At 36.1% G+C, this 12,739-nt stretch overlaps 1 protein-coding gene across 4 annotated transcripts in view; it reads left to right on the top strand.

Moving 5' to 3' along the window:
• LAMA4 (laminin subunit alpha 4) overlaps nt 1-12,739 on the top strand; it is a 200,191-nt gene that overhangs the window by 63,355 nt on the left and 124,097 nt on the right. For all 4 annotated transcript variants that reach the window (XM_072643068.1, XM_072643066.1, XM_072643067.1 and 1 more), the window contains one exon: nt 5,135-5,259. In XM_072643068.1, the coding sequence (XP_072499169.1) occupies nt 5,135-5,259 (125 nt within the window). The remainder of the gene's footprint in view (nt 1-5,134; nt 5,260-12,739) is intronic.

Below are 12,739 nucleotides of genomic sequence, written 5' to 3'. Positions count from 1 at the left end.
TAATAAAGGAGATATGTAAAAGACTATATTCAGGAGTGTTAAGTGGCACATTGGATACAGCACCAAGCCTGAAGTCAGGAAGACTCATCTTCCTGAGTTCACTTCTGGCCTCAGACACTTCCTACCTGTGTGACCCTGGGCAAGTCACTTAGCCCTGTTTGCGTCAGTTTCTTCATCTGTAAAATGAGCTGGAGATACAAATGGCAACCCATTCCAGGATCTCTGCCAAGAAAACCTCAAATGGGGTCATGAAAAGTCAGACACAACTGAAAAATGACTGAACAACTCTCTCTATATATCTACATCTATGTAGGTATATAGTACACACACACACACACACACATATATATGTGTGTGTGTGTGTATGTATGTGTGTGTGTGAGTGTAAACTTGTGGCAATCTCAAAGAAAAGCACTAGCCTTTGAGAAGAACCAGGAAAGACCTCTTGCAGAAGATAGATTTTGAGCTCATAGGAAGCATGAGTTTCGTAGTGTGTGGTTTGTCCTTTGTTCTCAAAGAGGACCGTAACATCAGGGAGATGATTCCATGACTTGCAGTTGACTTTGATTTGAGTGAGGGAGGACTGTGTAAAGTCACCAGCCTCACTTACTCCTCCAGAATCATTTGGGTCCAGTGGCCAGATATTGATCAGGGTGACTGGAAGTGGCCCAGGATGCAGTGACTTTGAACTAAGACTTGAAGGAAGATAAAAGGTAGAGCCAAGGATGGAAACCATTCCACCTGTGAGAGCTCTATAATATATGATAGATGAGTGATTTGTCCAGAGTCCATCAGCCAATATGGAAGACCTTAACCTAGATCTTCCTGCCTCTGAGGACAACTCTCTGTCCACTAACTCTCCACATGTGTTTCTCCGAATCACCCTTCAAAGATCCTGATTTAAGTGAAACTAATTTTTACCAAATCTTGTTTCTATATGTTATGGCATTTTTTTATGTTTAAGTAATAAGATAGTTGAGGACCTAGGCAGAAAAAGCTCACTACAGAGCAAATGCCTACAATCTCCTAAGAGGAACCTCTCAGGAAATCTCATAATAATTTTAGAGAAATACAGCAGATGAGAGAAGTGTTTGTACTTTGTGAAAATTAGAAGGGTTGGAAGGTAATTGTTCCAAATGACTGCCAGGGCAGCTAAGGAAGCCATAAGCATCCATCAAGCAATAAGGGACTGTAATAGTTATTGGCTCAGTTTTGCAACTTAATAGGTACTTCAAGCATGAAGAATGACCTTACAGCTTACAACTGGTACATTTTCTCCTACACAGATGGGCTTCATCTGTCCAACAATGGAGACAAATTCAGGACACTTTTACAAACAGACTTGAAGTCCTACATGTAGCTCAGCTTCATGGAGGCAAAATAATCCAAGCAACATTCAACAATACAGGAATACCAAAAAGAAAAAAAAAATTCAGCACCAACCACATATAGGGTACTGGGCTAGGCACTCAGAGTAAACAAAACAGTCCCTGACCTCAAAGAGGTTAAATTCCACTAAGGAGATGTCACATATATAAGAATAACTAACTAAATAAATAAATTGGTATTATAATAATATTATATGTAATAATAAATGAATGAATGAATGAATAAACAAATAAATAAATTGATATCACGAAAGACAGAGTATTGTTAACCAAGACCTCTAAGAAGGAGTTCTCAGCTAGGGAGCAGAGGAGCCAGGAAAGAACTGCCTTGAGGAAGCCAAGGAGACATTGCGGAGGTGAAAGGAGGTGGTGTCAGTCAACAGTCTCAAAAGGTACAGAGAGGTCAAGGAAGATAAGGTCCAAGAAAAAAGTCATTGGATTTAGCATTTGAGATGCATTCCAATCGATTGGCCACGTTGAAAGCTAGATGGTAAGAGGTCGAGAAATGACTGGGTGGTGAGAAAGTCAAGTGTGGGATAATGGAAAGTCATCAGTTTTGACCTTTGGGTTTATCTCTATTGTTTACTCAGGAGACTAAAGGAATATTATTTTTATTTCATTAAAGGAAAAGGGGGAAGCAATACAGGATTTCATTCTTTTTTAGCTTTCTTTTTTCTTTTTAATTTTTTTATTCCAAACAAACACCAAAAAAGAACATTTCCATGTACACAGCAGGACACAAATAAATTTTTATATGAATCTGCAAATCTTGCTTTTTTAAAAAAAACTATACAATAAATTCTACCCATTACTTTTAAAGCTATCCTGCTGATCTATACTTCCTTTCAAAATTCCTTCTGTCCTCATTTCTAAGTTTAATAAATTACATTTATAATATTCATCCTTTTCTGTATTACTAGTGCTGACTCACCTCCTGAAATAAAAACCAAGAGAAACAGATAAAAATATACTGCAACAAATAAGCATAGCAAATCAAAACGAATCTACACAGTGGCTATATATGTATAAATAGATATAGATATAGATGATATAGATTAGATATAGATATAGAAATAGATAAAGTGCCTCTGCACCTTAAGTCCATCACCAGTCTTTCAGGACTTCAGTAACATGCTTTATCCCAAATCCTCTGAGACACTGTTGGTCATCTCATTAATCAGAGTTCTCAAGTCTTTCAAAATTGTTTTTCTTTACATTGCTGCCATCCTTTTATAAACTGTTCTGGTTCTGCCCCTCTAGTTTTCAAAAAAATGGTTAAGTTCTTTTAAATATATCTAATTGATAGGGACCCAGGTTCATTCTTGAACCCTGCTCTGATAACATAAACCTCATCAAGGGCTGACTATAGGTTGTCCTTAAGTAAAACATTCATGAAATAATTAAATATCCACTGTGTATCCTATAGTAATGACTTACCTCCTTCCAGAGACATGTTTTCCTTATCTGGTTGGCATATCAATCTTCATTTTAAACTTAGATCTGTTAGAGAAAAAAGCAAATTAATACATCCTGGGACATCTCTTATGCTTAGATGTTACTGAGGGAAATGGAAGTCTACCTTTCTGATTGAATATTAATCCTGACAGCTGGATTCCTTGTTGTACAATCCTTCACTCCTAGTCGGTTCAAACCCAGCCTTTATATTGTCTTCGTAATAAAGGCAGATTAAAACCTTCCCCTCTCTGCTCCATTGTCATGCAATACAAAGGATATTTCCAAAAAGCTAGAATCATTTCTGCTTATAGCATTTCATAGATAGATAATATGCAAATGTACCTCTTTTCTCTTCTTTTTAAAATTTTATTTATTTATTTTTGGAGGCAATTGGGATTAAGTGACCAGGGTCACACAGCTAGTGAGTGTCTGAGGTCAGATTTTGAACAAAGATTCTCCTGAGTCCAGGGCCAGTGTTCTTCCCATTGTGCCACCTAGCTGCCTGATGTATATTTTTTCTTACCCTTCTCCTCACTCTGGACTTAAAGCACTTTGTATTTTTCCTATACATTTATTATGTCCTAATTCATAGTATATCTTTCTGTGCACATTATAATATTCCACCTAGATTGATAGCTTTTTGAGGGTGGTCTCTGTATATTCATTACCATTGACTTCTGCATCTCCCAATACCTAATCCAGTGCATGACATGTAAAAGGTACATACTATGGAATATCATGTGGGCAAGGGAGGCTATATTTAGCTATCACCCATTTTAAAACATTTTTTGCATTCAGAAAGAAGAAACAATATAACAAACTAGCAATGTGCCACTTTTCCTACCTTCCCTATTCTTTATCTTCTAATTGCTTCTATTGGAAATGCCATTGATCCTCTAATCTATCAATGTTTATGGAATCATAGAATTAGGTCATAAATCAGAGAGAATTAACATTCATCTATTCCAAGATATTGGTTTTGGGCCAGAGAAATTGAATAGCTTGCCCAAGGTCATATATCAGATCTTCAGTGGCTAAACTGGATCTTGAACCAAGGTCTGCTAACTCCTAATCCAGATGTTTTTTCTATTTTACCATACCACAGTGATATGGGCAGTTTTCTTCTGATGCCATCTTCATGTCAGGCAAATAGCCAATCCTTTTGGAAGCTCCAGAGCTAGAATTCAATCTTGTCACCATTCTGAATTTTAAGTACTGACCTTTTGGTAATGTCTTCCTGCATCCAAATTGTACTTGTATTGGAGCAAGCAGAGCATCTCTGAAAATAATATGTTGAACTTAATATACCTAACATTTATAGCCAAAATTTATAATGTGCCAAGTACTTCATAATTATTATCTCATTTGATCCTGACTACCCTGGGAGGTAGGTCCTATTATTATCCCCATTTTACAGGTAAGGAAACTGAGGCCAACAGAGGCTAAATGATTTACCTAGGATACAGCTAATGTCCTAGCTCAGACACAGCTAGGGTCTGAGGTCAGATTTGAACTCAGGTCTTCCTGACTCCAACCCAGAGTTCTATTCACTGTGCCATTTTCATCTATCTGTCTATCTATCTATCTATCTATCTATCTATCTATCTATCTATCTATCTATCTATCTAACAATCAAGACTGAGGCTGGAAGGACAGTACCTATTTACAGGACCAATTCCACTATTGATTAGCATGGGAGCTTAGAACTGCTTCATTTCTTTCCTGGATCGGCCTATTCCTCCTTAAGCAATCTGGTTCTTCCCTCCCACCTTCAACTCCTATGGGCCCAGCATATTGATGCCAAACTAAGCACACATTCTAATGGCTTTAGCCCTCTGCAATTCAGAATTCCTAAGCTCAAATGATCCACCAGCCTCAGCCTCCCCAGTCTCAGGAGTTATAAGCAGGGACTACTATAACAGGTTTTATTATATACTTAAACATAAAAAACCCAGCAAACTGTACTTAATAGACACTTGAAGTTTCATTTTTTTTTAAAAATTGTGTTGGAGGCTCTCAAGTCTCAAGCGCCCATTCTCTGTAACGTTGCCTTAGTCTCATATATCATATTATTAACTTGCCCTTGATCGAACTTTAATTGTCCAAAATGATTTCCTTTTTTCTTACTTTATTACCCATTAATAGCACTCACTCTCTAATCTAGCAACATCTTGGCAGACCCAGATCTGGCAGCCATTCTACTAGGCACTATTTTTTGGTTCCTTGATATGGGCCAATAAGACTTTTCTTTTATGCTGGTCTCTTTTTATTTTTTTTTCTTTTTTACACAGAACTGTCAAAGAAACACCACCGGAGAGCACTGTGAAAAGTGTCCAGATGGCTACATTGGGGATGTCATCAGAGGAGCTCCTCAATCCTGCCAGCCATGTCCTTGCCCCTTGCCCCATATGGCCAAGTAAGTTTAATACAAATGTTATCCCCTTACATGTTTGTGTGTCTCCTCCCTCTTATTCCCTTCACTCCTTTGATGCATTCTTAGAGAGATGTTTGCTTTTTACAGCAGCCAAAAAGTGACTTGTTCCCATACCTAAAGGAAAAAAATCAGAATGTTTTCCCCTTCTATTCTTTTTCTCTTAATTAAAAAGCAATTTCATTTAATCTACTACTTCTGATCATTACATCATTTTCCCTGATGCTTCTAGCATGCTACAAGAGAGGAAGATATTTGAACAGCTCCTATCAGTCTTTCAGAAAGTACCAGTTCCTTAAAGTCAACACTGTATTTATCATATATAGTGATATTAATATGTGGGGGAAATACATGGTGACAAGAATAAAAATTACCATTTCTACTTTTTCTTTTATTTTGCTCAAACTATGCCTCCTCACTTTTCAGTCTCTTGCTGCTTTATCTGTGTTTTCTCACTGACTGATTATCCAGGTTGTACACTTGAGCATCGCCTTCAGCCATGTCAGATAGCTCACATGTCTACTTTCTGAAGAGGGAGATTAGAGCACTGGGCTTGCAATCAGGAAGACTCAAGTTCAAATCCCACCTGGGGCACTTAATAGCTCTGTGACCAGAAATAACAGCATTGATTTCACACAATTGTGAATATTAAATGAGATAATGTATGTAGATTGCTTTGAAAAACTTAAATAGCTATTTAAATGCAAGATACTATTTTTATTAGTACCTGAATGCAGCCTTCCTGCCATATTACAGTTGTTGGGGTTAAATGTGTTCTATTCAACATTCTAGTGATTCCAGGAATCACTTACTATTTATTTCATTATATAAAGGCTCTTATTGCAACATCTACATTTTTTTAAAAATAATTTTTCACACCTCGAGCTGTTGGGCAAATTCTCTAGGCAGAGGTGGGGGTGAGGAGGAAGATGAATTAAATTGACAGCCTTTGGGGGTACCTTCTAATTATATTATTCTGTGATTCATTTTCCCTTATGTGAATGACAAAAATTTCCTGTCTGAATTATCCAACACTAATTTGTTGGGAGATGAGGTGTGCACAGTCTCATTCCCCATGCATCAATGCTCTTCTCCTACATCATTATTTTTAAATTGCTATTGCAAAAGTTATTCTCAATTTCAAGCCAGGATTCCCAGTGCCTTAGGCTCAGAGTAAGCTAAGGTTCCTCTGAAAGCTATGTTAACATTCCAAGTCACTAAGCAGTAAGTGTCTAGTCATATACCAATTACTCCACAAATTCCACTGGTGCCAAATATCTATTTTTTTTTCCTTATGTGTTTGCCAAGATACCAGGAGACTTTGCCTAGGTAGATATCAACTCACAGACATAAGTAATTATATAGGCCCATGACAGATTGGATGATGTAAGTGAAGAGAAGGAGGCAGATATAAGAAGTGTTGTGGATAGAATCCCCAAAATTTGGCAATTGATAGGATAGATGAGGGGAGAGAGAATGGGGAGCTAAAGATTATGCAGAGGATGCAAACCTGAGTGAATGGTGGTGACCTAAACAAAGAGAAGATAGTTTAGAAGATTGTATTTGGAGAAAACATAACAACTTACTGGAGAAGGAAAGAGCATGATCAGAGAAAAGGTAGATCATTCATGTAGCAAGAGGAAGCCATAACAGATGGATCATGGAAATAGAGGGAAAAGACCTTAAAAGTCATCAAGTCCATTTTATAAAGAAAACTGGAGGGAAAAAATGGAAATCATTCTAATATCTTTGCCAAAAAAAATTCCAAATAGGGTCACAAAAAGTCAGACATGACTGAAATGACTCAGGAACAAAATTAGAGTACCCATTTGTATGAGATCACAGATGCCCTGAAGTACTGAAGTTTATGATTTGCACTGATGTATCCACATTTTCCCATCTGGTCCCACCATCAATAATACATAAATTCATATTAGAATCTAACCTGTGAAATTTTGACTTTATTAGCACTGCATACTGGGCTATTTAGAGAGCTAACTTCAGATACTGATTAAATCAGGAGCCTCATTTTTTCTCCTTTTATTTTCCTTCTATATTCATAGCCCAGGAGATTCAGGAGCTATAGTTTGCTCAGAAAATTATTGTGGCATGGCAAAAAGAAGCCTAAACTGAGAGTTCAAGGACCCAGGTTTTGAGGGATTTGACTGTGTGTTTTTTTTGATTGGTTCCGCCAATAATGGTAGAGCACTGGCCTCAGAGTCATTGATGACCTGAGTTCGATTCTCACTTCCAACATATATTGACTGCATGATTCTTGGCATGTTACCTAATGTCCCAGTGTTTTAGACAACTCGTTGAGAGTCTAAGTTGAAGAGAAGGTACCAACATGCAGTTATAGGAGGCAGATTACTAATCTGGGAGTTCTCTATACCAGTTAAGTCACAAGTCCAGTCCTGGCCCCTATTCATTACAAATTCACTGTATAAACTTGAATAAATTATTAAATTTCCTTGGGCACCCATTTCTTTATCTGTAAAATTTGAGGGAGTAGATGAGTGGGAGAGAGGAGAAAGGCAGACTAGGCTCTAGTCCACTAGAGACCAGAGGGTGCCCATTGTCCTCTTAACAGTCTGTGATTTTATAATACTGTGATCCTATTCAAACATCAAGGTATCAAAAACTTGAGCACATATATTCAGAATTTGGGTTCCCAGTACAAATGACCATTCTGAAAAGCAAAGAATATAATAGTTGAAAGATTTTTTTAGGACAAGAATTTTTTTTAAAAACTTTTCTCTTGTAAAATCCCCAAGGAGCTTCCAAGAGCATGAAGCTCCAGTTGGCTGTAAAGAAGCAAGAGACTGAGGGTAGGCTGAGAAATGATCCCAGGGTTATTTCCTTAGTCAACAAAAACCAACTTACCCTAAATTTTAATTTAAACAGGGCTGACTACAACATGAAGTGAGCAGTGCTGTATCAGAGCCTCCAAGTAATGGCACCCATTGGCTACACAGTTATTCCTAAGGATTGTCTGCATAGATTTTGTGTATTTACTTGGGCCCTGGCCAGACATTCCACTCTTTCTTCCTGGTCATTGGAATTTGTGGCCATAGTTCCAGTGAAAGGAAACATCATCTGTTAGGAACATTGAATTTCAGGGGCAGGAGGAGAAGAAAGAATCAGCTTAAGGCATATTCCTCTAGACACTAGCAGATGTTTCAGGGCTCTGAACCTAAGGAGTAAGCAGCAATATTGTCTTCCAAGAGAAATTATTCAAGGCATTTGAGTTTTCCATGTTCTGTACTCTAAACTAACAGTGTGTTTCTTAGTGGGTTCAATAATCCAAATCAACAAAATAAAGGAAGTTTTTTAAAAAGGGCCTACGAAGGGTAATTTGGTTGGAATGTTTTTAGCAGTCTGTTACAGAAGATAAATTATCTGCATTGCCTTTCCCAGAAAATCACATATTGTTTTCTGATTGGCTTTATAAACATCTCCAAAGAAGGCAAACAAGTCCATTTTCTTTTTTCCAAATAACATTAGCTGAGAGGTGCTGGTAAGTGCAGAAACATGAGAGCACTATGGCCAAATTTCATTGCTTATACATTATCAAAGCCAAAACTAATTTAAAAGTCTTTAAAACATTCACCTTTGCTCTTTTTGTGTAGATGGATCCATGTGTAGAGGCCAAATCTTACAGATGTAGAAATGTAACACTCAATTTTCCCTGCCTTAATAATCAGAAGACACTTATGTTTTCTCTTCTTACCCAAACATTTCTAATACTTTCCAACTCACTTTTAAATGATTTTTGCCTGGAGGGAATTAGGAATTAATTATACTAAAAAGAGGAGGTTTAAAAGACTAGAATCTAGTGGTCTGGGAATTCTATTGTTCTAGTACTTGCTATGTAGGATGGAGCAACTCAACCACCCCCTGTCTTTTCACCCTTAACTATAAAAGAGTAGCAAAGAAACTTGATATCTAGTAAATGCTGATTTTCATAATCAACAATGTTTAATGTATCCACAGAGTACATGGCAATATACTAGGTATTGTAAAGAATTCATAGAATGTAAGCTGTATATTCTCACTTGTCTTGAGAAATTTAATGTCTAAGGCTCCTTCAATTAACTACTCTAGTGGAAGGTAGCCAATAATACAGATAATCCAGAAAAATAAGCAATGGGAAAAATTGCATTTGGGTTTAGAATGCATTTCTGTGCTTAGATTTGAATACAACTTTGTAACATTATCTGTAAAATGACAGGGTTAGATTTGATGAGCTTCCAGATCTAAAATTCTAGATCAAACTTTATATTAGTAATGTAATACTAGTGGTTGTGGGTAGTTGTAGATGCTGGTGGGTGTCACTTAAGGAAGGTACAATGAGACAGATGACCATTCTTTCTTTCCTATTTCTTTTTTCTCTGGAGATTTAATCAGTAATCCTATGGAATTACAATTAGCTAATTTTTAACCTGTGGACAATATGATGACCCTTCTAGTTCACGGTTTCCTCTTCTGCTACTTTATGGAGTTTATATTAAGCAAAAAAAAATTTAGTAGTATAATCATAATAACTCTAAATCCCCAGTTACAAAATCTATGATATTTAAACAGAGGTTAGACTTTCTGCCCTAATTAAAAGGTATGTCTGTCCCTGGCCACTTTATGATTGAGACAACCAGAAATGTTTGGGTAAAGAATCAAGCAGAATATGCTACAGCATTTGTTAACGGACAGATGCCAGGAGAGGAAGTTGGGGAAAGAAAAGACCTATTCCTGGAACTCTCCATCCTTGAAGAATAGATACAACCCATTGCTTCAGCCAAAGCTACCTGAAGGGACCAAAAGCCCTCCATGATCTCCACGATCTCCCTTTCCTCTTCCAAAGCTCAGCTCTACTCTTTCTTTCTCATTTTTCTTGTCTCTCTTGTCCCATCAATTTGTTCTGTCTCAACTCAATATATTCTAGGAAGGGGCTGAGGATTGCTGTTGTTAAATTATTCATACCACCTTCCCTACTCCTAGCTCAATCTCTCTCTCATAGACTGTGTGTATCTCTTTAAGAACTCCTGGCTATGATTCAATTCTAACTTCAGATTCAAAGTTTTCAATAGTCCCAAATCACTGTCAAGACTGAGAATGAAGTGCTTGTCCCCCATCATTACACATCCGATGATGACAGTCAGTTCTCAAAGTTAGCGTAGTGTTATTACACTAACTTCCTATGATCTTATGATGATCTGAGAATGTACAATTCTTCAAGAAAAGTAATGAAGAGCTGTAAAGAACTAAGAAAGCATCGATATTAATCTTCTCTGGCTAAATTCCCTGATCTCTACTGAGGGCTAGAAATTATGAACGTCACTTCTTTTTTTAAATGTATTTTTTATCCATTTTTTTACAGGCTGTCATTTCCAAGTAGCTAATTCTGACCCCTGTGCAGAACCCTATTTTATAATAAAGAAGAAAACTTAAACAATATGAAATACATTTCTGTCACTTACAATGTATGCATCATTTGGCATGAATAATCTACCACCTCCACATAGAGCTTTGAATCTAAGGTTCTAAATTAATCAAAATTCTTTCAACATTGTCTTCTTTTACATTGGTAGAGTCACTTTTACTTTAAGAGTTTTTAAAAGTTTTCTTACTTCATTCTGAATCAAATCTTTTCAAGTTTCTCTGGATCATCCTGCATATCCATTTTTTATTGCATAAGAATATTCCATTATATTCACAGTGTATTAAGCCATTCTCCAAATTATAGGCACCCACTTGGCTTTACTACCACAAAAAAAAATAATAGAATCACAGCTGAGACTGATTCAAACTACTCATCTAAGAAAAAACTATCTTTTCTCTATTTGCAAAATTCACAGGGAAGATGAGATGATTATGGTGGCAGACTGATATTGAATTTAACACACAAAAGAGAACACATCCTATACAGGGATTGTGTATGAAACCATGAATCTCTGAACCATTCAGCTTACTTTTTTAAAATATTTATAAATTCAACATGCTACTTTCAAAGCTATCCTGCTTGTCTGTGTTTCCCTCTGAAATTCCTTCTGTTGCCTTTTAAAAAATGTTTTAAAGAACCTTTTTTATTTTTTTTGTTCACAGTGCTATCACTAACCCTTTTTTCCCCACCAAAACCTCCCCTAAATAATAATTTTATATATAATATATATACATATATATGTATCATACACACATATGTATGTGTATATGTATATATGCATATATATATATACATGCATATATATAAACATAACACAATCCTTGGAACAATAAACATAATTGAACAAAACAAATCCATACATTTGCTAGATCTATGTGTGTGTATAGTATATATGTGTGTGTGTATGTGTTTGTGTGTGTCACATTCTATTCCTTGGTTCCATCACCCCTCTTTAAAGAGGTAGGAAATATACTTCATTATTGGTCCTCTAGAGGCAGAGTTGGTCATCAAACTGATTTCATCTTTCTAAGCTGCTTTCATTTACTCTATTGCTGTTACTATAGAGCTTATTTTCCTGGTTCCTTTCATATCTCCATCAATTCATGCAAAACTTTCTAGGATTCCGTGAAACTATCCCTTTCATTCTTTATTATGATATAGTAATATTCCATTATGTTCATATATCATAATTCATTCAGCTACTCCTCAGTTGATACCTACACCCCCCATTGTTTCCAATTCTCTACAACAAAAATAGCTATTTTTGTACAAAATGTTCTTTAAAACTTTTTTTGTACAAAATATTTTTGTATATGGATTTTTTTCTTCCCCTCTTTGATCTGTTTGAAATTTAAGACTAAGAGTGATATGGCTAGGTCAAAGGGCAGCACTTTTGGAACATAGTTCCAAATTGCCTCCTAAAATAGCTGGACCAATTTACAGCTCCACCAAGAGTACATGGGAGAGGCTTTCTTCCTGTTTCTCCTACAACAATTGTCATTTTCCTTTTTTATCATCTGTTGGATCAATATAATAGATGTGAAGTAGAACCTGAGTTGTTAAAATTCATATTTCTCTAACAATTAATATGAATGCTGATATCCAGGATTTCTTACATTCAGAAGGGTCTGTTTTCTCTTTGACCGTTTGTCTATTAGGGAACAACGATATTTTTAAATATTTTAATCAATTCTTTACATATCTTTATCAGAGAAAGCATTATCGGAGACATTTATCAGAGAATCTTGCTGTCAAGGTTTTTTTCTTAAGAACAAGAACTACTTCATTTTGTCTTTGTATTGCCAGTGTCTGCATAGGGTATGGCACATTGTCAGTGTTTAATAAATGTTCAGTGGTTGATTCAAGCTCCTAATGAATCAGGGTATAATTTATGGAAAGGGTTTTGCTCCTAATAGGTTAGGTCATAGTATATGTAAAGGGTTGTACAATTCTTAAAGCTCCCATAAGTGTTGATTATAACTAATAATATAAAAATAAACTATTTATTTTTTATTTTGTAATGTTTAA

This window comes from Notamacropus eugenii, chromosome 2, assembly GCF_028372415.1.
Source record: "Notamacropus eugenii isolate mMacEug1 chromosome 2, mMacEug1.pri_v2, whole genome shotgun sequence".
In the NCBI taxonomy this organism is placed as follows: domain Eukaryota; kingdom Metazoa; phylum Chordata; class Mammalia; order Diprotodontia; family Macropodidae; genus Notamacropus; species Notamacropus eugenii.
The sequence above is the reverse complement of the archived record's forward strand: the minus strand, read 5'-3'. Positions and strand labels throughout refer to the sequence as shown.